The sequence below is a fragment of the Pleurodeles waltl genome, chromosome 12 (assembly GCF_031143425.1).
Source record: "Pleurodeles waltl isolate 20211129_DDA chromosome 12, aPleWal1.hap1.20221129, whole genome shotgun sequence".
Lineage (NCBI taxonomy): Eukaryota > Metazoa > Chordata > Amphibia > Caudata > Salamandridae > Pleurodeles > Pleurodeles waltl.
In genome coordinates, this window is record NC_090451.1 from 244,095,263 (window position 1) to 244,121,411 (window position 26,149).

Consider the following 26,149-nt stretch of genomic DNA (forward strand, 5'->3'; position numbering starts at 1 on the left):
CTTGTTGTCCAGAATGATGCCCAGGTTCCTAGCATGGTCAGTGAGGGTAGGAGTAGGTTTGAGTTCTAGGGGCCACCAGGATGCATCCTGGGGGAGGGGGCATTAGTTTCTAAAAAACAGTGCCTCTGTATTGTCCATGATGAGCTCCAGACAGTTGTCCTTCATCCAGTTGGCAACATCTGTCATAAAGTTGTGGTAGTTCTTGGTGTTAATGGGGTCATCGTAGAGCGAGAATGAGTTGTGTGTTGTTGGGATAGGCTATGATGCTGAGTCTGTCAGTTTTGGCGATGCTGGCCAGAGTTGTCATATAAGTGTTGAAGAATATGGGGCTGAGCGAGGATCCTTGGGGTACTCCACAGATGATTTTCTTGGGTTTGGAGGTGAAGGGGAGAATGCAGACTTTTTGCGTTGCTCTAGTGAGGAAAGAGGCGATCCATCTGAAGGGCCGCTCCTTTGATGCCTATATTGTGAAGCCTTGTGATGAGTGTGTGGTGGGAGACCATATCGAAGGATGCCGAGAGGTCTAGGATTGTCAGAGCCACAGTCTCTACTCAGTCGAGTAGGACTCTGATGTAATTGGTAGATGCGATGAGGGCTGTCTCAGTGCTGTGGTTGTTGTGGAATCCGGATTGGGAGGAGTTGAGTAGGAGATTCCGTTCTAGATGTCAAGAGAATTATTGTTTGATGGCTTTTTCTAATACTTTGGCCAGGAGCAGGGAGATTAGTCAGTAGTTGGTGAATTTGCTGGGGCCTGCCGATGGTTTCTTTAGTAGGGCATTGACTTCTGCATGTTTCCAGTTCTCAGGGAAGGTGTCCATGGCAATTGAGGTGTTGAACAAAGTGGTGAGTACATGGCAGATTCCAGCTTCACGTAGGTTGAAGATGTGATGAGGGCATGGGCCTGTTGGGGCCCCTAATTGGACCACGTTTATGATGGAGGCGGTCTCCTGTGGAGCAAGATGGTTCCATTTGGTTAGTTAGATGTCTGTGGTGGTAGCTGGATTGGTGTATTGCTTGAAGAAGTTGGTGGCCTTTGGCTGGGGTTTAAACTTACTATACATGTTGCGATCCTGTCATGAAAGAAGTTTGCAAGCTGTTGCAGAGTTCCTGTGAGGGGGTGATGTTGTTTGTTGCATCTGAGGGGTTGGACAATTCTTTGACGATGTTGGAAGAGTCGTTTGCTGTTACTGGAGCTTGATTTGATGTGTGAGGCTAAGGTCTTTTTCTTCAATTTTCTCAACTGTCTGTGGTAGAGGTTGAGGGCTGTCTCAAAGGTGGTCTTGTCTGTTGTGTCCTTGCTGGTGTGCCATCTCCTTTCCAGTTGTTTACAGTGTTGTTTAGAAGTTCAGAGGTCTTCAGTGTACCAGCTAGCTTGCTTGGTGGACCTTCTGTGGGTGTTGTTGTTGATAGGAACGAAGCTGTTGGCGCAGTTGGCAATCCAGTTGTTGAAGTTTCTGACATTCTGGTCTAGGTTGTTGGAGAAGATGCAGTGGGTGTTGTTGAGGGCATGGATCCACATGTCCTTTGAGACTTTGCTCCAGCTGTGGCAGGAGGCGTTGGGCAGACTGTGGGCGGAGGTCCGTGAGCCGGTGATGTTGAAGTGGACAATGGAGTGGTCAGTCCAGGTGAGTTCTCTGGTGTCGCTGGAGGTGAAGATGGGATCTAGCGCGTGGCCTGCAGTGTGCCTGGAGTTGGGTGAGCCTGATGTTGTCATGCTGTTGAGGAGATCTGTAGTGTTGTTATGTTTTTTATCTCTTAAGTTTTTACATAAAAAGTAAATAGCATAGCATACACCCCCAACTTCGAGGACATGTGGATATAGTATATATTCAAAATCGCATTGAACCACCCAAGGATTGTGTTGGGACTAGACAGAAGCACAGGAAATAATACACATTTCTGTTTAATGATTGCAGCACGCCTGGGGATCTCCTCGTCCAGACCGTGGTTGAGGTCTAGTCTGCACATCTGAGATTGGTAGTGTTGATGTCACTGTGGTAGTCGAGATGGAAGTTGAGGTCACTGAAGAAAATGTAGTTGTTGGAGTCTGTGGCGAGGGGGTGATGAAGTTGCAAATGGCTGGACGTGGTCCTGAAGTGCGGTAGGCGAGGGTGCCCCTGATGGTGGCTTTGCTGTCTTTATGGGGTCCGAAGTTAAGGTGTTCCATGGCTGGGGTGATGTCGTCATTTGTGGTGGTGCATTGGATGGATTCCTTGTGTATGATGGCAATCCCTCTGCCAGGCTTGTTGATGCAGTCATGATAGGTGATCTTGTATCCTTCAGGTATTGCAGTGGTGATGTCGGGTGTGGAAGTGGTGTTGAGCCAGGTCCCAGTGATGAATAGTGTAGGAAGCTGTCCTGGTGTTTTGTGAGCACCTATGGTGTTATCACTTTATACTAGGTCTGGGTATCCCTCAATTTGTGAAGTGTAGGCAGTGTCTAGGAAGCCAGGGCTCTCTAGAGGTAGCTGTGGATGAGCAGCCAAGTCTTATCTAGGAGACAAGCAAAGCTTATGCAGTATCACTACAGTCACACAGCACTTACACACATGAAGGAACCACACAGTGTTACAAAAATAAAGGTACTATATTATAGTAACACAATTCCTAGAATACTGACTAGGCAATCCCCCAACTGGAGGTAAGTAAACACACTATTATATACACATTAGCAATCAGTAAATTGCATAGAAAGCAATAAGCAATGGTAAAAGCAATAGCAAATAGTGAGGGCCCTAGGGGAGGGGGAGGAGGAGGGGGAGGGCCCACCCATATACTAAAAAAGTGGAATGTGAAAGGCAGTCCCCCACCCAAGGAAGTGGAATCAATAGAAGGGAGCTGGAGGAACTAGGAACCCCCAGAGGTGCGTATCAGAGGGACCCCAACGACCAGGAGAGCAGAAGTAAGAACCTGGTTTTCCCCAAAAGAACTATGCAACACCCAACCAAGACTGGAAGAACCCAAAGGTGGATACTGACAGAAGCAAAGTAAGGGGACCAAGTCTAAGTTGTGATGGAGTGTCTGGTTGTGGCAGTAGCCACTACCCACCCTTTTGTGGATGCAGGACCAGGTCGACGGTGGACGATAAAGGTCAGCAGTACAGCACAGGAGAGGTAGAGAAGTCCCAGAGGTGATGCAAGTGATGTCCCACGTTGGCGGTCGAGATGCAGTCGGTTAGTGGTGCTGGAAAACAACTAACGAACCTTGGCAAATGCAAGAGACGGAGAAGAAGGTTTGCAAGGCTAAAGAGGATCGGGAAGGTGGGAGAGTCACAAGAAGATGAGGCAGCCCCCACAGGCAACCCACTGGCAGCAGGCTCAGGAGTCGCAGTGAGGCCAACTCAGAACACCTAAAGAGGAGTCATACGCTGCTGGAGCAGCAGGAAGGAGACTGTGCTTTGCAGGAAGGAGTGCTGGGGGTAGGGGCTACACATAGCCTGGAGTTCCCTTGGAGGAGGAGCAAACACACCTTGGTTCCTGCAAGAGTTGCGGTGCACTGGGGTGGTGATGGACAGGGGAGTGATCACTCCCCTTTCCTTTGTCCAATTTCACGCCAGAACAGGTACCAGGGGGTCCATTGACTGGTGCAAACCGGTTTATGCAGGGAGGGCACCAAATGTGCCCTTCAAAGCAAAGTGGTGGCTTGGGGAGGTTACCCCTCCCAAGACATGGAACACCTATTTCCAAGGGAAAGGGTGTTACCTCCCTCTCTCACAGGAAATCCTTTGTTCTGCCTTTATCTACCTGAGCTGGTCAAGCAGCAGGAGGGCAGAAACCTGTCTGAGAGGTGCAGCAGCTTGGGCTGTCCGGGAAAAAAAAACAGAAGACTGGTAGGAGCAATGCTGGGGGGTCCTCGAAGGAGCCCGTAGAGTGCATGGAATCATACAACCAATACTGGCAACAGTATTGGGGTATGATTCCAACATGTTTGATACCAAACATGCCCAGGTTCGGAGTGACCATTATGTAGTTGGACACATGTCCAGTACACGGGTAAAATGGCTTCCCCACACTTACAAAGTCCAGTGTAAAGGAGCTGGTGTTCGTAGGGGCACCTCTGCTCATGCAGTGGTGCCCTCACACACAGGTACCTGCACCCTGCCCTCTCGGCTAGAAGGGCCTACCATAGGGATGACTTACAGTAACCTGGTGCAGTGATCTGTAGTAAAAGGGTGCATGCAGTCACATTTTGCATGGGATCCCATGGGTGGCACCATACATGGTGCAGCCCAGGGGGAACCCCTGGTGCCCCAATGCCCTTAGTACCTAAGTATCATATACTAGGGACTTATATGGGGGCACCAGTATGCCAATGGTGGGGTGTGCAAAGTCCTAAACAACCAAATTTAGAGGAAGAGAGCACAATCACTGGGGGGCCTGGTTAGTAGGATCCCAGGGAAAATAGTCAAAGCATACTGACAGCAGGCAAAAAGTGGGAGTAACAAGGCCAAAAAAATTGTACTTTCCTACAAATAGGACATCGGGTGTGAGGGTGAAGATGAGATCCCAAAACTTGGTGGTGTCTTTGCATAGTGAGCATGTGTTGAGAAGGGTGCATGCAAGTTGGTGTTTTTGTTCAGGTGATGTCTGTGGTGTGTTTGGGGTGGGTCTGGTTGGTAGGCTGGTCTGTGCTGTGGCAGGTGAAGTGTGTCTGTTCAGAGGAGAAGGTTCCTCCAAAGAAGAACACATCCCTTTATGAGTTATCATTTTGTTCCAGAGAGAAACAGACCGTGTTTTAATGGCAATTCGTTATCACTCTCCTTTTGTCACATCTTAGCATACAGACCTTCCGGGGTTTGCAGAGATTCCCACTTTCCCTATGTTTATGAACCGGCGTCCCTTTTGCAACCACACTGGAAATCTTTCCAAAAGAAAGCTAGCTGATGTTGAAAACTATGTGCTGTTGTCTCGTAAGTTAACTATAAAATCGTTTTCCTAGCTACTCTGAAACTAGAGGACTATAGGTATTTTTTCACTAAACATCTTACATTGTTAGCGAATATCCCGCTTTTAACGTAAAACCCCACATGCAAAAAACGTAGCCAATTATAAATGGTTACCATTGCCGAGAAAAATTAGAATTTGGTGAGAGAAAAATCTTTGTACATCTAATTACATAGCCAGATTCTGTCACAGAGAAATATTCTGCCAGTTTTCCATGTGCTTTTTTCTTGAAGGGCATAAACATGTTAACATCCACCTACACCCTAGACTTACATTGCTTGCTGCAAAGGAAAGGACCAGACAAAGCAGTTGTTTGACTTGTGTTGACCAAGATGTGGACCATACAAACTCTCCCACACCTTATTAGACTTATCAAGATTTACGTTCATGAATATCCATAGAAGACCATTGTTGTATGTTCTGTTGGGCAGGGCTTAAACTGGAGTAAGGCGGCCATTATGAACATGGCGGTCTGGGCCGCCATGCCGGTGGTGGCGGTAATTGCCGGCATGGCAGCCCAGACCGCCATATGATATACGTGGCAGAACCGACACTATTGTAACTCCGTCACTGCCAGGCTTCCGCCGCCAGGCAGCCTGGCGATGGCGGAGTTACATATCTGACAGGGCAGCGCTGCAAGCAGTGCTTCCCACCGGATAATGTTCCTGGTTCCGCCAGCCTTTCCCTGGCAGTTTACCCCGCTAGGGAAAAGCTGGCGGAATGGGAGCCCCAAGCCCCCTTGGGGCCCCTGCACTGCCCATGCACCTGGCATCGGCAGTGCAGGGGCCCCCGTGCACAGCCCGGTCGCGCATGTCACTGCCCGATTTACGGGTAGTGAAATGCGCAACAGGTGCTGCTGCACCTGCCGCACTGCTACATTGCCGCCGGCTCCATGTGGAGCTGGCGTCAATGTTCAGGCCCTGCATTCATCTGGGCCGGCTGGCAGAAACACTGTTTCCACCTGCCGGCCCAGCTGAATGTATAGTATATTATGTGGCCGGTGGGGGCTTCTGCACGCTGACGGTCTTTTGTTGACCGCCAGCGCCGAACTCGGCGGGTCTTTCCGCTGAGTTCGTAATGACCCCCCATAGTTCTGTGACTTACATTGCTTGCTGCAAAGGAAAGGATCAGACAAAGCAGTTGTTTGACTTGTGTTGACCAAGATGTAGACCATACAAACTCTCCCACAGCTTATTAGACTTATCAAGATTTACGTTCATGAATATCCAGAGAAGACTATTGTTGTTTGTTCTGTTGGGCAGGACTTAAACTGGACTCAGTTCTGTGATGGTTTTAATTCCCATGTGGTTTTGATTAATAAAAATTCTAGTCATAATTCCATTATACACAAATCATCTAGGAAAGAAATTCTGTTTGGGATTGTACACATATAGTACAGATAAAGTAGCTAATATCATACATTGAATGTATCTTTATCTGTGAGGGCTTCACATTCTATCCAGAATAATGTATTATTCTGATATCCTTTGAATACATTTTCTTTTTTCTTCTGATAGTAATGGCTGTATCAGTACCCCTCATACAAAATAGTACTAATAAACAGCTAATAGCTCTGATTAGAATCTGACAACACAAGTAAATACAGGCATGCAGAATATTTTTGCGGTTGAAGGGACATTAAAGCCAGATATAGAGATTTTTCTCGAGCAGTACCCCTGCGTGCCATAAGGTGGTGTTGGTCGGCTCTGTCATCAGCGTCAATCACGCTGGATATGACGTTGAGGGACCAATATAGGTGCCACCCTTGTGTGCTGATGTCAGTTCTTTTATTTCTGTGCCAGCCAGTGCTGGTCCGAAGAAGAGCTATTCCTTAGTCACTTTTTGACTGGTCTTTTTTTTTACTTTTTGTCAAAGATTTTTGAGTGTCTACACTCCTGGTGTGTCAAGATCTTGTCCCGTAAGACGGGATTCAAGCCCTGCTGATCATGTCATCAGGCGATGTCCATGACGGGTCCGTGCCCCATGTGCTTGTGGTGTTTGGAACGCGACCACAACGAAGTCGTGCTCCCAACTGCCGGGCTATGAATCTGAAAGCTTTTAGGGAGTGATCCCTAAAGCTCATTGTGACTCGGCTCCGCGTTGCTCCCGATCTCAGTTGAGAGGAAGGTCCTAAGAATGGTTGCAGAGCACTCCTTTCATCATCATCCAACTCCTAGTCCTCGGATGGTCAGGTAAGTCGAGGCAGAACAATAAGTCGAAGTCTTCACGTCGTTAGCCGAAGAGACGACGGAAAAGGAGCGTCATCGTTCCAGGCCTCCGTCCTTGGAGCCTGCGTCTGGGTTGGCTCCACGCCTCCCCGAGTTTTTAGGAGTCAGAGCGATCCCTGCCCAACTCTGAGAGTTTTATGAGGCTGTGCACCTCATATTTGGGCAGTCAAACTTTGCTGGAGTGCCCTCAGGCCCTGTGGGATCGGCAGGGGTCCCCGCTGGTTCCGTATCAGCAGCTTCGGCTCCGGGGGGCACCCATGGATCCATTCCAGGATCTGAACAGACGTTGGTCGTACCACCTCGACATTCTCTGACGCCGGTTTCAACATTGACGCTCCCCGTGCCATTGGGTAGTTTTGACCCCATCCTCATTGTCCACTCCAACACGGAGCCTGACTGGTGTTGTGCGACAGCGATTCCAACTTTGACAGGAGCCTTGCTCCTTAGGTCAGTTCCTGACCCTTATTCTCTTGGGTTGGGGTACTGTGATGATTGGGACGGGTCGCTGGACCCTTTAGAATACCATCTAAAAGATCCCCTGGACTGGTGATGAACCTGGGTGAGGCCAGTGGTCTGGACACTTCCCCTGACACTAGCATGCTTTCTCCCCCTACCGTGGCAACAAAAGAGTGTGTTTCCTTCTCAGTGGTGGTGCGAATAGTGGCTGAGGTCCTGGGCTCTGAGCTGCCTTTTGTGGCAGTCAGAAGAAACCTTCAGAGGTGCTTAAGCCTGGGGCTTCCTCTTCTGAGCTCCCTTTGCCCTGTAATGAAGCCATTATTGATGTCCTACTGGGGACCGGGTCCAAACCCAGCACAGTGTCTCCTATGAACAGGACAATCGCCCGCCACCATAGACCCTCTCCAAATGACCCAGTGTTCCTGACGTAACACCCAACCCCTGAGAGGTTGGTTATCCAAGCCTCCGTGTCCTCTGGCGCATTTCCTTCCGCACCCCCGGACAGGGAATCCAAGCGGCTGGACCAACTTGGGAAGATGATGTTTGCTTCCTCCAGCTTAGCATTGCGGTCAACGAACACCTCATGCCTTTTGGGTTGTTACACCCATACTTTATGGGACATGGTGGTACAAGTGCTGCCACAGGTCCCGGAGGAGGCCCCGGACATTTTCTTTTAAGCTGTCGCTGATGGGCGAGATGCAGCAAAGTTGACAATACGATGTGGACTGGATATGTTCGACTCACTAGGCAGATTGGTTGTATGAACAGTGGCCTTAAGGTGCCATGCCTGCTTGAGGACGTCTGGCTTTTTGGGGGATGTCCAATCCACTCTTATGGACATGCTCTTTGATGGCACCTGCCACTGTGGAGACAAAGCAGACTCAGCGCTTGAGTGCTTTAAGGAGTCCTGGGGTACGGCCAGGTTCTTGGGTCTCGCAGCTGCCCCCACCACCCCAGACTGCTTTTTGCCCCTTTCATGGCTATGGAAGGGGCACCCAACCACATCTGTTCTCCCCCAGCCACTGTGCCGCACATGCTACTCAGCCTCTACGTGGCCGTGGAATCCAATCTCCTCGTGGATCAGGGAGCCAGTGGTCTAGCCAGTTCACCCACCCCTCGCTTCCCCAGTGGCTTCCAAACCTTGCTAGTCTGATGCTTCCCCACGAGGAACCAGTCTGAGGCAGGATTTGCCATCACCTGCCCTGCTGGCAGTCCACCACGTCAGACAGGTGGGTTTTGCAAATATTCCAAAGGGGCTTCTCCGGCCCCTTTGTGACTGCCTCTCCATCCATGCCACCATACTACGATCGGATGACAGAGGATCACTTGGCACTTCTCTGCGAGGAGGTTACGGCTCTCTTGGCCAGGGGACCCATAGAGAGGGTCCCTGAGCCAGAAGTAGGTTGTGGTTGTTATCCCCCATACTTACTGGTGTCCAAAAAGAACAAGGGCCCTGGTCCTATCGTAGACTTTTGGTCCCTTAATCTCTTCCTCAAGAAAGAGAAGTTCAAAATGCTCTCTCTGGCTCAGGTTCTATCTGCCCTGGACCCAGACTAGATGGTAGCGTTGGACTTGCAGGATCCCTATTTCCATATTCCCATCCTGCCTGCCCACAGAGGTTACTTGCATTTCATGGTAGATCCCCTTTGGCCTTACCAGAACCCGGCGGGTGTTCACGAAGGTGATGGGGGTGGTCGCAACTCATCAGCACAGGTCAGGGGTTTCCGTGTACCCCTACCTCGATGACTGGCTGTTGAAGGCAGGCTCACCCCAGGCTGTTGTCTCCCACCTCCTGATTGTAGCAGACATCCTGCATTCGCTGGGGTTCACTATAAAACCTGCTGAAGTCACACCTGACACCCTTTCAGATGCTCTCTTTCATCGGAGGTGCTCTGGACACGCTGCAGTTTTGGGATTATCTTCCCAAGCGGCGAGTCCAGAATATTCAGGCTATGATACAGTTTCAGCCTCTATCGGGTATTTTGGTGAGAATGACACTGAGGCTGCTGGGCTTCATGGCCTCCTGCATCTCTCTGGTGACACCTGCCAGGTGGCATATGCTGGCTTTGCTGTGGGACCTGAAGTTCCTGTGGGTGCAGCATCAGGGGAATCTCTCCGACATGGTCAAGATCTTGGAGGGAACTGCACAAAAGATCTGCAGTAGTGTGTCTTGAACCACGATTGGGTCAGAGACAGATCCCTCTGCCTTCCCCAACCATATCGTCACTCCTGGGATGGGGTGGCCACATGGGAGAGGCGGAGATCAGAGGCACCTGTCTCCACCATAGTCCGGGCTCCACATTAGTCTTTTGGAGCTCAGGGCGATCAGACTGGCTTTGAAAGCATTCCTTCCCTCTCTCAAAGGGAAAGTAGTGCAGGTGTTCTGGGACAACACCACCGCCATGTGGTACTGCAACAAGCAGGGCGGGCTGGGGTTGTGGACCCTTTGTCAGGAGGCTCTGCACTTCTGGACATGTCTGGAATAATGGCATTTCCCTGGTGGTTCAACACCGGCGGGCTCTCTGAACGCCAGAGCCGACGAACTCGATCAAGAATGGCATCTCCATCTGCAGGTGGTATAAGGTCTCTTTCAGCAGTGAGGAGAGCCTTGGTTAGATGTGTTCGCTTCTGCAGAGAACGCGCAATGTCAGCAGTTTTGCACGTTGGACTTTCCAAGGTGCCACTCGCTGGGAGACGCTTTTGTCTTGAGTGGAGCTCAGGCCTCTTGTACGCCTTTCCACTCATACCACTTCTGCCCAAAGTTTTCAAGAAGATCAAGAACAGACAGGCCCAAGTAATCCTTGTGGCTCTGTACTGGGCACTAAGAGTCTGGTATCCTGAGCTATTGAGCATGGCCATCAATCCTCCGATCAGACTGCCCCTTCAGGAGGATCTTCTGTCACAGCAGCAGGGAGGGTTTTACACCCGAACCTGTCCTGTCTCCACCTTCTTGCATAAAGATTGAGTGGTGGCAGTTGACAGCTTTTGACCTTCCGCCCGAAGTATGTAATGTTATCGGCAGCCAGGCGTCCCTCCACCAAAACGGTACACGCTTGTCGTTGGCATAAATTTGTGGCATGGTGCACAGACAAGTCTGTTGACCCTCTCTCTGTCCCTCTTTCCGAGGTGCTCTTGTTTATACTTTCTTTGGCCCAGCAGGGCTCTGATTTGGGCACCCTCAAAGGTTATTTGTCTGCTATCTCTGCAATTCTGAGATTACCTGACCAACCCTCTTTTTTTAAGTCTCCTATTGTTAGTAGGTGCCTTAAGGGCCTTACCCACATGTTTCCTTCATCACTATTTATCATGCCCCAGTGAGATTTTAATTTGGTTCTGACATTTCTCATGTGTACTCCTTTTGAGCCTCTTCACAACTGTCCTCTCAGGCTTCTAACATTAAAACAGCCTTCCTTGTGGTCACCACATCTGCCTGCAGGGTGAATGAGCTGTAGGCATTGTCATCTAAGCCATTCTACCTTCCCATCTTTCCTGACAAAGTGGTGCTTTGCACAGGGCTTCCTTATTGCCAAAAGTGGTTGCGCCCTTTCATGTGGGCCAATCCATAACCTTGCCTACTTTTTACGCAACCCCACATCCTTCTAAAGAAGAGGAGAGGCTCCACCGCCTGGACCCAAAAAGAGCATTGATGTTCTACCTTGATCGTACCAAAGAGTTCTGGGTGGATGATCAACTCTTTGTTTGGTATGTGGGTGCGAAGAAAGGTTGGAAAGTGCAGAAGAGGCCATCTCTAGGTGGGTCGGTCCCTGCATTAAAATGTGCTACGCATTGACTAAAAAACAACCCCTGAAGGGTTTGCGCACTCAGTGTACCAGAGTGACACCTGCAACCACTGCGTTAGCACGCAAAGTTCCAGTTCTGGACATCTGCCAGGCAGCAACTTGGGCATCTCTGCTCACGTTTACCAAACACTACTGCCTGGACATTCGGGTCTGAAGGGAAGGGTCCTTTACCCATTCAGTCCCGCAGGACTTCCTAGTATCATCTTGGTTCGCAGACCCTCCTCCGGGGGTAGGGATTCTACAACTAGAATATGTCTCTACCAGATAAGGTGTTATCGAAGGTAATTAACTTGCTCATCAGTTGCTGTTTTTGAAATGTCTTTAAAAACAATGTGATGTTTATTTTGTACATATTGTTGCTTCTGAGAAAGCTTTCTGAAAGTTTCATGTTTTTTTTGTTACAGAGAGGAAGTCCTTTGTATAAACATTGGAAACTGCTGCATACTTTTCTAGGCTGCATGGGCAATATACAAGGCATGACAGAGCTGTATCTATCACTCTCCTGCTCACTGCCTCAATCCCTCTCCCAGTCAAGATCTCAAAATATATCCCTCTCTCCAGTCCAAGATCCTGAAATATTTTCACCAAACGTGCAGGGGCCTTCGTCCCACATCCTTCCTCCCCCAAAGACTCACTGAACAGCTTTGCATTGCAATGTCTTCTCTTGCACTCTCACTCAGACACTCTTTCCGTGCAGTCCCTCTTGTAATCCTAGAGCAAAACAGGAAGAGGCCTGCACCATGTGTCCTATGTACCACAAATGTAAGTCACTTGTTCACAAATGTAAGCTCACACTCCAGTTGGGGCAAGATCATAGGGGCACCACCGCCAATTTTATCTATGGTTATCCCATATTATTTGGAAGCCTAGTCCAGGCCATATTAAGCTACAAGAGTGTCAGTAAACAATCTTTCAGCTTGCTGAGGAACAGTCCACTTCGAAGCTAGTACGCTGCCTTTTCAGAGAGATAGTGTTATACTATTGTTCATAGTGGCAATACATTGCATACATAATTTAATATAGTGAGGAAGTAACCCATCCCATTCCACTTATTACCCCTCTATTTACATAAAACCATTCTATTGACTCTCCTAAGTATCTTACTCCAACATACAAAAAAAAATAGTCCAACATAGGTTTCTTTCAATATTTACATTGCTATTCAGCATAGAAAGAATTAATTTTTAAAACAATTATTTCAGATGAAGACTTCTAGCCACAGATTACTCACCTTTTGAACATTCCCCAGGCATCAGACTGGATTCGGAAAAAAAATTGAAGTACCTCTGCATCCTGATAGGAGGAGCAGTCGGCTTCGGACTGATGCCATTTGTCTCTATAAATGATGTGCAGAGCCTATATAGGCACCACTCCTGCAGACTGACGTCAGTTCCTTTCTTTCCGCACCCCCAGACATGGATCTGGAGCTACCTGCCTGCCTACCTTACCTCGGTCAGGAAATTTGTTTTATAGTGCTCAAAGGACATGCCACCTCACAAAACAACAGGTTTTAAGTCCAGTAAGCACTATCACAAACGAATGTCTGTCACTAAATTTGCTTTGGGTGGAGGCACCACTCTAAGGCTAGTATTAACTCAACATCAATGAACCCTAAGGCCATTTGAGACCATGAGGTGAAACTCTACATCACCAAACACTGGAAGACTCCCATGATCGGACTGGTCCAAGTCAAAGGTTTGGTCCTGTTCAAGATCCAGAAGCATTTGTAGCCATTCTCAAGGGCAATCTTCCTCTCAAACCAAATCTTCGGGTAGGTCAAAGAAAACAACATAAGAAATCTAAGCAGGACTTAGCCCCTTGGCGCCACTCACACTCCCCTGAATAGGCACGGAGACACAACCATATGTCTTGATCTCGCTTCCGAAGTTGTTCAGCTTCGGCGCTGATCCGTCAACTTGTAACGGCACAGCAAGAGTTTCTGGGTCCGTCCACCACTCCTATACAGTCCAAAGAGATCTGTGCAGCCATGCTCTGGCTCTTTGTAATCTTGCCAACTCCTTCCACCACAACCACGGGCCCTAGCGAGCTAAGAGTTTCCCCACCTGGGTTCCCGCCAGCGGATTTGCTCTCATTGCAAGCTGGACCCTCTGAGCCCATAACGGGGACCTCTCAACTCCACTTCTTGCTCCACAGTCCTCGCAAAATTAACGCTGTAAACAAGGCACCAATTGTCTTCTCACGACATTGAGTTGGAGCTGGGTCGACCTCGATTGAAGTCACGCTCAGTTGCTGTTGAGGCTCCTTTTTCCCCCACTTGATCTACCTCCACAATGCCGACAGCACTTGCTGCATTACCTGTTTAGCACAGATGTGGATAACGTTACGATGTGGGTGACAAGATTGGCCAACCTTATCTAAAGTAGAATTGGCATGATGACCTGCAGGAGGCTAATGGCCTTGTTATCTCCTGTGTCTGGTCTCCGCTCATGCCCTGGTCATGCCACTGAGGAGAGTGCTTCCTACTCCATGGTTATGCGTAAAGTGGCAAAGTCCAGTACTTCCAGCTCCCCAGCTTGTAGGTCAAGACCAACGTACTTACAGAGGTTCTTCAGCTGGGCCAGACATCTACTGAGCCCCTCTTACTATTCAGTGATGCTCTTATGAAATGTTTTAGGGTTTATGAGCCAAACCTTGCTTTGGCCCCCTGTCAGTTGCCAAATTACACGACGACACTGCCCTGCCTGGGCGACCCTACATTTCTATCTCAGGACCCCTCACATTAAAGCTTGGTCATGCAGGTGTTTGCAGGCATGACTAATCCAAATGCATCCCCAATGACTCACACCGTTAGGAAGTTGAAGGGAATGGAGTCATTTGGGAAGAGGGTTTTCTCAGATGCCTGCTGGGGCGTTATTCTCATGTCCTTTGGGACTTGGTGGCTCAAGTCCTCCCAGATGTCCCTCAAAATCTGTGACTGGTCCTCCTCCAGGACATATAGGACGGTTGCGACATAGTCAAGTTCCCAATCTGTTGTGGCTTGGACACCACTGATTCAACGAGGCAGGCCATTGGTACCAGTGTCACCATTTGCCGCCGTGCTTGGCTGTGGCTGCCAGTTTTTCAGGCGATGTCCTGTTGTGCCCCTTGGTCGGATTGTTCTATGTGACTCACCTGTTTTGGGACAAGGCAGTCTCCTCTCTTGAGCAGTTCAAAGGAATTAGGGCCACAGCATATGTCCTGGACTTATCTGCCTTACCACGCCAGTTGCATCAGCCCTGCAATTCCTTTTGTTGCTTCGGCAGAAGTACTCCATACCGTCAGCCAGTACAACCCCAGCACTGCACCCAGCAGTTCCACTGTTGCGGCCATGGTGCCCACTGCCCGCAACGTCAAGGTCTATGGGAAGCACAGTCCACTGCCCTCCTGCAGCCCTACCTGCCAAGCCACTTTAGCATATCCTCAGTGGAGCACAGCCACCTGGTAGGAATCAGGATCTGACAATTGTTGCTGGGATGGCAGAACATACCATCAGACAGGTGGTTCCTGCAAATTGTGCAGAAGGGCTAAGCCCTACCTTTCCTTTATACAGCACCACACCTTCCACCATAAACTGACAGAGGACCATATTTCTGTTTTGTAGCAGGAAGTGCAAGCCCTTTTGGCCAAAGAGACTACCAAGAGATTGCCCACACCAGAAGTAGGACGTTTTTGTTATTCCTGCTACTTTCTGGTGCCAAAGAAGGACGGAGGCCTTTGTCCAATTTTAGACCTCTGCTCTTTTCAATGCCTTACTCTGAAAGGAAAAATTCAAAACTCACACTGGCCCAGGTCTTGTGTACCCTAGAGACTGGATGGTGGCATTGGACTTCAAGGACGCCTATTTCCATAGATTTGTTCTGTAGGTTCATTGGTGCTACCGGTGGTTAGTGCTGGAATAGGAGCGTTTGCACTTTGCTGTGCTCTCCTTTCATCTCACCAGTGCCCGATGGGTGTTAAAGAAAGTGATTGCTGTTGTGGAGCACATCTTCGGAGGTCAGGGGTGCCGGTCATCCCCAACCTTGAAGACACTGTTGAAAGTTGGTTCACTCCAGGTTGTTGTCATCCAGTTCTAAACTATAGCAGACATGTCATCTTTGGGGTTCACTATCAATGTTCCAAAGTCATACCTGACTCCTTCTCAGATGCTACCCTGTCTTCAGAGCCTTTCTGAGAGTGGCACAGTTTTTTGCCTTTCCCCCAGTAAGAAAGTCCAGGGCATTCAGACTATGATCTGGATCTTTCAGCCTCTGTCCTGGATTTCAGTGAGGTAGACTCTGAGGCTGCTGAGACTGATGGTCTTCTGCATCCTGCTGGTCAAGCACGCCAGATGGCATATGCAGGCTCTGCAGTGGGATCTAAAGTCTCAGTTGGCCCAACATCATGGGGACCTCTCCGACCATTGGTGGTTACAGGACTGAGACTGGGTCAGCTGCAGACCCCTCTTCGTTCCCCACCCAGAGCTCAGAGTGGTGACCGATGTGTCATTTCTGGTTTGGGGTGGCCATCTGGGAGAGGTGGAGATCTGAGGACTATCGTCTTGGGTGGAGTCCTAGCTCCATATCAACCTTCTGTAGCTGAGTGCCATCCGCTTCGCATTGAGTCTTCCTTCCATCCATCAAGTGGAGGCTGGCAGAAATGCTCACGAACATCACCACCACCATGTTTTTAAGCAGCAAGCAGAGCGGGTTAGGGCAACAAGGCCCAGCACCTTTGGGTCACCAAGAATTTTTTCTGGTGGTGAACCACCGGGCAGGGTTATTAAATGCCATGGGGGACGAGCTCAGCCTTCTGTGTCGAGGAGATCACACCACCACTGAGAAAGCTCAATGTCCACACTTTTGCGTGTTGGATTTTGCAAGGTGTCTCTTGCTTGGAGATGTATTCCGACATGAGTGGAACTCGGGATGCCTGTATGACTAATGCCTTTCCACTGATATGCTTCAGAAAGGTCAAGATTGACCAAGCCTAAGTCATCCTAGTGGCTCTGGATTGGGCACAGCTTAGAGAGCATGGGATCCAGAATGCCTGGGCTTCAGCATCTGTCCTTTGATCATGCTGCGCTGCTGGGAGGACTTGCTGTTGAAGCATTAGACCAGGGTTTGTTCTGCACCCTGGCCTTCGCGATCTCTCCCTTCATGCTTTGAGATTGAGCGTGGCAGATCAACACCTTCGACCTTTCTCTGGAGGTGGTGGATATCATCTTGACAGTCAGGTGTCCCTTGACAAAAACTGTATACTCCTGGCATAGTGACAAAGGTAAGGCTTGGTGCAGTACTGGGCAGATAGACCCCCGTCCAGGCAAAGTTAGGTGATGTTTTGTTATTTGTTTTATCCTTTGCCTGGTAAGGCTTTGCTCTGGGCCCAGTTAAAAGGGACCTTTTGCCTCTTTTAGCTTTTTTTGAGGTTGCCGGATCAGTCATCATTGTTTCAGTTTCCATTGTTACGCTCTTTTTGAAGGGCTTACATTTTTTCCTCCCTCCTCCTTTGCCATGCCTCAGTGGGACCTTAACTTGGTCCTTATGTTTCTGATGTGCACTTCCTTTAAACCGCTTCACATCTTCTCCTTGTGGCTTCTCACCCTCAAGACAGTGTTACTTATCCCCATAACATCATCTCAGCATGTGAGTGAGCTTCAAGCTCTCTGTGTTGGCTCGCGATACGCCACCACCTTTCCAGACAAGCTGGTTTTCATGCCTAAAGTTGTGATGCCGTTCCATGTCGGTCAGAACATCACCTTTCCAGTGTTTTATGCTCCGCCTCACTTCTCCTCTGAGGAGAAGAGACTCCATCGCTTGGACCACCAGAGAGCACTGAGCTTTTACATAGATCGTACCAAACAACATTGGGTGGACAGTCAGCTCTTGGTGGGGTTTTCTGGAGCAAAAAAAGGCAAGGCTGTGCAGAAGAGAAACATCTCCTGCTAGATTGTGCTCTACATTAAGATCTGCTGAGCATTAGCTAAAAAGCAGCTCCGGAAGTAATCCGTGCTCATTCTACAAGGGCCAAAGCTGCTACCTCTGTGTTGGCACGTCAGGTCCTTGTCTTGAAACATCTCCCAGGTGGTGACGTGGGCGTCCTCTCTCCATATGTTCACAAAGCACTATTGTTTGGACAGTCTGGTTTGCCAATAGGGGCATTTTGCCCACTTGGTCCTCCAGAAGGTGAGGAATTTGCGGCATGAAGTCTCTATCAGAAGAACAAATTACTTACCTTTGATAACACTCTTCCTGGTAGAGACGCTAGACCCAAATTCCTCACCAACCCTCCCATCGTCCCCATTCTGTAGTTGCCCTCTATCCATGAATAAGATCCCAAGTCTAGTAATCTGCACATGCGTCACACCAGCTTACCTTTTGGGGCTCTGCGTCTGGGGGCACAGACAGTCTTGAAACCAACTGATGTCAGTGCACAGAAGTGGCACTTATAAAGGCTCCACATGTCCTTACCAGAGCAGAACAGCGTCAGTGCTGAGCCACACGGTGTCACCTACCGGCACGCAGGGATACTGATAAAAGTTTTCGGGATCCACTCTGAGTCCTGGGGAATAATCACAAGGTGAGAAATCAGCAGCGGGTTAGTGTCTTCTAGAAGCAGTGTTACAGAGGGTAGGTAACTTGTTTATTTTTCTACTCTAAGGAGTCCTTAAATAACACACCTTGACTTGAATTTTCTGATAGTGTATAATTTGGTTTATTTGCCCTTATTTGCTCTAGTGCTCCTTCTCTTAAGTAACTGTTTTTTCAGTAGAACTCTCGTCTTAAAGTCGACACTTTTCAGAATTTTTTATTGTGTTAAAAAAAAAACTAAGGATTAATTTTAAAAACCTATTTTTTTATTGGTACCTTGTTTCTATGCACGTGGGCTAATTCAGTGCTATTCTCAAGCGAATCATTTTCTCAATTCTACTGACAGAGCACACTTCCTGCATCCTTCTGTAACGTCTCATATTAGTGTGACGTTAGACCATGGTGTTCATTTTGTTATTATTATTTAGGGCGTACACTCTTTCACAATTATGTGCTGGAATACCACTACATCTACAGGCAGGAGTTACTTTTTTAGGTACCCACGTAAGCTGTGCCTGGCCCCTACATATGTTGTTCCTCTGGGTAATCCTTGTCCAACAGGAATCACGTGTGAAAACTGCCAACCGCATATCCCATGGCCTAAGGTTCTTTTGAAACAGGTGATGGTGTATGACTCGCATATTGCCGGTTAGTGTGTTCACCATCAAACATTATCCCACCATTTCTGTATTCCTAACACTTTCCTTACCTGTAAGCACTTACTTACTCGGAGAATGATGGGAGAGCTGGGCTCAGTGGACCGTTGTGATGTCTTCAACAAACTATAAAGGCATATCAGTCGCAAACACAATGAACCACACCTACCACGCACCCCACTACAGCTGCACACATTTAGACAGATCGCTGGACAGATACCCCACACAGTCCAAACATGCATTTAACTGCTTACTAAGGCATTCAGTAGCACTCACTAATGCTACATTGCCTTACCAATGGCGCTAATTAACTATATTAACGTATGTAAATGGTGAGTTTTCATAAAGTGCTCTAGGCCTCCTGAGCCGTGGCTGTGCTGTGACCTGTGTTATAAGGACCCTCGATAGACAGAGTTTAGTGCTGACCTCTGAAGTCCGTGTACATGATGGACAGGTCCTGGGAGTGCTGTGCCTAGAGTGTATGTAGCATTAATAAGCAGGACCTGTCAATTTTAGGATATAAATGTCCTATATTGTGCATAATGCTTGGTTCTGCGGTGCTTCCACTTTTGACACATATCGGATCTGGAGCGCACAGAGGTACATCTACTTTTCCAGGTATAGTTTCGTCGTTTGAGAACACCATGGTAAGAATTATTGTTCTTCGTGAATAGATGGCTTTGCCTGTGTCAACTGTCAGTAAACAGGGCCCATGGAGTGTTGTGGCTCTAAGAGTGAAGAGAAAGGGTGTAGTAGTGCTGTTACAGGTCAAAGTGCACACAAAATGCAGAGGATGGATGAATCGTTCATGTACTATGTTTTAGGTGGGGTCTGCGGAGAGGTTCTAGTGTATGCTCTCGTCTGTGAAGCCTCTTCTTATCGTGGATGCGTTCAGTGGATGGTGTCTTCTGAACACCACACTGGCCTGTGCATTCCTTAAGCGCGACCTACAAACCGCATTCACTTCTCATTGTATGGGCAAGTGTTCAAGAAACCTAAAGTAACACGAATTTGTTCTCGTCTTTTTCTGCAGCACTGCCAACCTGGAAACATTTTGGGATTACAAGCAGGCGGCGACCACATATCAAAAGGCCTGGAAGGAGCTAAGGTGTCAAGCGTTTCCCACCTGGATCAAAACTCCAAAAGAATACCGTCTGTTCAAGTGACAAACGAGCCCTGCTTGAGCTGACCTGGCGTGTACCAACATTGGAATCCTCTCAGAATGCTGGTGCGATCACTCAGTACACAGATAGGCCTTATATCAGGGCCTCTCCGGGAGCAGATAAAGGCCCTGTGGTGTGGAGTGGATCATTCAGACCTCTTTCCATACCCCAGGTGCGATCTGACAATGGAAAGGGAACTCACTGAGACGCAACTTTTATCACTAAGAATTCAGGGTCACCAAAACCTACTATTTAAGAGGCTCCTACTGGACCACTGGATACCAGTGACTGTGAACTACCACCAGCAGGTTAGTCTGTGCACCCAGGAACCCCTGCAGCCTCCTGTGCTTACTGTATGTTGTCCGGCAGCATCTACAGCTTATATCAGTCCTTGTGAACAGAATTCCCCACCAGCCCAGGGTGGATCCTGGACACCTCTAAGCTTGAGTATTATCTGTCAGCATCATGACACCCCTTCCTCAAACTGAAGAATGGGGTCTGCAAGACACCATGAGGCTGGAGTGTCCTTTGTGAGAGTGGTTACTCCTCCCTCCAACTTAGTGGTGCGAGAGGGTGTCCGGAAAACACCTGCAGCCTGGACTATTTTTTGTTTAGGATCACCAGATCACTGTAGCTTAGTCACCTGTCACGTGAACATCCGTGAGACACTGGCAGCCTAGAGAGTTATTTGAGCCCAGAGACATTTCCATCCTCGAGTACTGTCTGAGAGCAGTTATTAGACACATTTATTCCCCGGTCCACACTCGGGTGTGTCAGGGAGGCATCAACAAATGACATCCAGTGGGTGGACCGGTCGAGCCTGGGGTGTTGTCTGTGAGCGAGCACGCGGGCGTAGCATCCGGTTGGAGGTGTGCTTGATTTGAAGGCGTTGTCTGTGAGCTCCTCAGTAGGTGTCAGCTGGCATTCAGCAGGTACCCAACTTCGAAGGTTACGCCTGAACATCTGGACCGCACACTTCTTGTAAAAATCAATATACGTCTGGTTAAGTAAACTACGCAGCCTCATGTGCTTGGTATGGTGGTATGGACTTCCAAAAAATAAGTAACGCTCACAGTGAGATAAAGAAATGAACAATTAGCTGTTGTGCTCTTGCGAGTGACAAGGGAGGTGTACCTCTGTCGAAAACTATGCCGAGCTACAACTGGCAGTTTAGGCCTTGGGCGCACCGTGAGCAAGGTATCCTGGTTGGAACCACATTTAATGCTGTTGTGGAAAGCGTGATATGGTGTAAGGCATCAAACTGTTGGAAAATACCAAAAGGGGCGTATGTAAGCACAGCCATTCACCTATGACAAGCCAGTTTCACGCTTGAACTCTGCAACCAGTTCAAATGTGTGTTTCTTTGAAGCTCATGAGGATTCTGACAACTGCCAGCAAATTAGGCATGCAGTAAATTTGCCTTGAAAATAAAAAACTGCTAATGTGGACCTATTTTTTTTTCAAACTCTTGTGTCAGGTCTATAAATGCCTTTTCCAAAAAAGATATGTTTCTAATTTTAAATGAACGATAGCAAAAGTCGAAGTGGCTTGAGTTAGTCTCTACTACAAAACATTCGTTCCTGCTAGAAGTGGCCAGGCCGGTGGTGTAAGATCATATCAACATGTCAGGTGATGTGGAACTAATTTTGCACCAAGGGACTTCGCAGAGCACCTGGCGCAGACATTGGCTTGACAGCACTGCAGTCTGTCTTTTGAAGCGAGTAAGTATAAGTAGCATCGAGCACTCGCCTCGGGGAAGGATCCGGGGGCAAGCCCCTTAATCTAAGATTTATGTCACCGTTTAGTCTTCGGTGGGCATCGGATGTGCTGCTGGAGCCGCAGTGGCCGAGCCTTTGCCGTACGCGCCACAGCCGGCCTGTCACATCCAGTTAGCTGCCAGGCTGGTTGTCATTTTTGGGCAAAGCAGCTCCTACCTCAGTGACTTCTGGGAAACTGTGTGGAAAATGATGACCTGTCGACACTTTTTTTTCTCACTAGTGACAGGCCAACAATAGGGGTTTATCTTCAGAAAAAAAAAACAAATGCCTAACACACACAGGCGCTCGCTCATTCTCACTTACAATGTCATCCCGAAGAGTCCCCACCTGATGCGTGATGGCGCACTGAGAAACGTCAAGGACGCGCGTCACACAATGTAAACGAATCTGCGTGTATTGATGAGGTCCTTCAAGCCCAATCAGTAACTTCAGCTGATAGCCATAGACAGCAAAATAGTATTCCATAGTACGTGTTACCCCGCCCGATTTGGGTGGTAGGTTACCGGTTTTATGGCAATTTTACCGCCAACCGATTTATCGGAGTGATCGCAAAGCTTGTTCTAAGGCCGAAGGTCAAGCTGTGCTGTGCGTGTTACTGTGATTCGATGCGAGGAAAGCGGCTACAGCTGAGATGGCTAGAGCCGTAGATAAATGTTTAGAAACCATATGTTTTTTTTGCAGTTTTATATTGCCCGAGCTCGGCCCCATGGCATTGCAGCGCATTAAATGAGCACAAGTTCCACTATACAAAGACGCATTCATTTTTTTTGTTTTTCGTTTCCTGGGAGACCTAGGGCCCGATTCCAACTTTGGCGGAGGGGGTTAATCCGTCCCAAATGTGATGAATATCCCGCCCGCCTATTACCAGTCCATTATATCCGATGGAACTCATAATACGGTGGGTGGGATATCTGTCACATTTGGGACTGATTAAACCCCTCCGCCAAAGTTGTAATCAGGCCCTAAGTGATTTGCCCAGAATCACAGGATGCTGAGCCAAAAACGAAGTTCGACCCTGTTTCCACAGTCTGCAGTTCTGGCCCTTACCCTATAACCTCTCCCCCTAGTTAATAGGTAGACTTTTCACTTCTGTCTGCAAGCAGCAGTTGAAGGATCTAACAAGAAGAAGCAAAAGCGTTTTTAAAAACGTTTAAATGAGGTTGTGTTTTAGGAGGAGAACTGAGACTGCGCAGAGCACTGAGTGGAGGAGGCCTCTTTATGGACCGAGCTGGGCGATCTGAAAGAGGTCCTAAGGAAGCAAACACATCGCTGCCTTGATCCTTTCGGAGACCTCAAACACTAGACAATCGCGCTGGCGCGTAATGTTGAATCATTTTACAAGCAAGGTCCACGAGAGGGGCTTAAAAGGCAGTGTAAAGGGAGAGGAATGCGGATTGGTAGGTGTACCAAGTAAGAGAAAGACCATTATTTTGTGAAATAAGGAACATTTTTGAAGTCTTTCCAAACCGAAGGAGAGTGTGTGCGTTTCTGTGTGTGTGTGTAAAGTTTCCTGGTGATATCCGACAGACACCTCACTATACCCGACTGAAAACACCTGCACCCAAATATTTATAACAAGAAAGATTTATTAGGTGGGAGTGTAACACCCCGCATACCCCCACCCCCAGAAGGTACGCTCAGATAACAAACAAGCATTTGCAATGCAACGGGTCTCGCGTTTGCTCGTGTTAGAGCTGATAGCGTTGTAAACTCCTAACCCGACTTTTCACTGGTAATGAAACGTATCAGCAAAAGTGCATTTATGTACTAACTGGAAAAAGTGCAATTAACTGTGTAACAGGGTCGATATAATGTAAAGCGATCGACTTCTGCCAAGCGAGATCGCGCTGGGAAAATAGAGAAAAAGTAGTCCACAAGCCGGACTGAAAACAGCGAGCCTTGCATGTTTTCTGTACTTGGTTGATGCGCTCGAGGAGGGCTAACCACCGGAATAGGCATGACGTATGCATGCTTTCCACTAATGAAATCAAGCAGATTCTAACAGGCAAGCCCACGAACCAATGACAGACACTGACGTGACGTGGACGGGGCTCCGAGCCCTTTTTAATAACTAAAGCGTCTCGCTTAGCGAAACGCATGCGCGAGCGCATGTGACGCAGGCTCAACCCTAAAAAGGGGAATGATAGAACTTGGGAAGGTTGGCTTCAGAAAAGAGGCAGACAAGTGAGGGTTACTTCAGTCACAACATTGCCAGCACGTTGCATTAAAGAGTTGAGGCAGTGCTGCAGAGTTCTCTGTGTATCCAGCAAGCCTTTGGGTAGAATACTAGAAAGATAGCTAAGGGGGCTAATGCACTATTTAGTTTTACACCCTTTTGTAGCGTGAACCTCTTCCAAGGGCATCAGAGCTCTTCACAAAAGAACCAGACTGTTGCACCTTTTTAGGCACAGGGAGTTTAGGTGTTTTTACCAGAATCATGGATGTTGGGCCGAGGCAGAGATTCGAGCCTTGCTCCCCACAAGCTTGGAAGCTCTGGTCAGTAGGCTACAGCTTCCCTGTTGCATTTGCTACAGGAATGTGTGTGTAATTTACTGGTCATAGGCTTGAAGCAGTATAAAGCAGCCTAGAGGCCAAAGGGGCTGACTGTAGAGCGCTGTTGTAGGAACAGGTCACAAAGTGTATCCTAGTAACACTCCTCAGTGAGTTCATGCGCTTCTCCCGGATGCCCTTCGGACCAAAGGGCGTGTAACAGTCTTCAGTGATGTTGTAAATGTTTTAAAGTTACTACTTCAGTTTGATTACAGAACGCAAGTCTGTAGTTAGTCATTTTCATAAGCACTGTTTTGAATCGCCTACTTTGGTGTATGACACTAGATGGCGCTCAGTCTTTATAAACCTCCCCCCCCCCCCCCAACCAAAACTTTCAGATGTTGAATCACTTAATAGAGAGTCCTTGTATAGTCTGTCATGGGTAAGGCATCCAACGGGAAGTTCCATTGAATATTAGCCACCAGAACAGGAGAGTAACGGTGAAAAGGCCTGCTATATTATTAGTCACGAGGCAACAGAAATGGCAAGTACAGGGCCGTAGCCAGCAGTGTATGTTCAGTGGGGCAAGGCCCCTCAGTTATGACAACACAATGGAAGGACTTTCTAACACTACTCAATTTGGATAACATATAAATACAAATTTACAGGACATTTTGGGATTCTCCCTCAAAGAACGAATGAATAGCGCACAGCTAGTTACTGACAAAAACTGGATAAGATTAAAAGATAACTTTGTAGTTGTGGTCCGGGGGGATTTAAGTAGGGTCGCTCCTTCAAGAAGGGCAGAGCTGGACTGGGAACCCAAATTAAAATTTCTCAGGCCAGCTCCAATATGGACTTATATGCTACGCAGCCAGCAAATGCAAAGCGGGCCTGACCACTGCAAGGAGCCCCCCCCACCGAAAAATTGGGGAAAGTGGTCCATTCTACAACACATTTTTCATAACATATTCAATTGTATTAGCTTTTAATGCATCGTGAACAATGACCTTAGAGTACACCAGGATACAACAATCTTTGATGGGTCTCTTCAATAATTCTCTTACTATCACCCTCCAGCATTGCCTCTCATCTCTCCACAACCCTTCTCTCACATGTATTTCTTTTGTTTTATTGCATCTCTCAAACCAGTGTAGGGTGTAGGAGCACTTTACATCACCCACAAACAGAGACAATGAATCATATGTGTGTAAATTGGTGTATGGAAAATGTTACATAAGACAAAAGAGACTACAAGGTGTAGGATTCATATGTCATCCATACGGGTAGGATTTTTAAGAGTGCTTGGCCTAGAGAAGCATAATCTCAGGATTCAGAATGTAACAGTGCTTAGTGTTGACGTTACTAATAACAATTTATTTCTACCAAACCAAAAACCGTTCCTGGCAAAATTAGGATAGCCAAGGACTGGGAAAGAAAACATAACTTTCAGACCAGTACCATACAGATTGCATCCAGCTCTTTGATGACAGTTTATAGCACACTGTGTTAGATTATGATTGTAACCTCTGAACGGCACAACACCAAAGGATCTCTGAGACAAAGGCAATAACCCACTGAGTAATGTACATAAAATAATCTCCTGTAATCTGCATAGTGCACGTTCTTTGCAGCAGACAAATTAATCTCCTGCTCTATCTTAGGTGAGTCAAAACTGCCACTAGACAAAACTCCAATCTCTCTCCAGCAGCTGCATTAATCATTAAAGTTATCTTGGCACTTTTATTGTTGCCTGAAAACTGTTGAATATTTAGTAACTCTGCAGTGATTTTAAAACTGCGGTACTGCTACAAAACCAGCCCCCAGTAACAAAAGCGGCCCCTCACCCTTCCAGCCTCTTGAGGAAATGCCTGATGCTCAGTATGGCCAGTCTGGCCTTCAAGAAGAGTATTTGAAAAAATAGGTACATTGTTCATGTAAGGCATTGTTTTGGCATCAGTTTAAGCTCAAGTGATTCAAACATCACTTCTGTTTAGGGCTTGACCTTAATACTCAATAATCTTCATAGCTTGTAGACATCACAGCCAAGGCTGTAGCCACAGGGGGCCC

General features: G+C 47.9%; 1 protein-coding gene across 2 annotated transcripts in view; it reads left to right on the forward strand.

The window, feature by feature from the left end:
- ADAT1 (adenosine deaminase tRNA specific 1) overlaps nt 1–21,272 on the forward strand; it is a 250,049-nt gene extending 228,777 nt beyond the window's left edge. For both annotated transcript variants that reach the window (XM_069217496.1, XM_069217497.1), the window contains one exon: nt 19,682–21,272. In XM_069217496.1, coding sequence (XP_069073597.1) covers nt 19,682–19,814 — 133 coding nt within the window. In that variant the 3' untranslated portion in view covers nt 19,815–21,272. The remainder of the gene's footprint in view (nt 1–19,681) is intronic.
- The last annotated feature ends 4,877 nt before the right edge of the window (nt 21,273–26,149 follow it).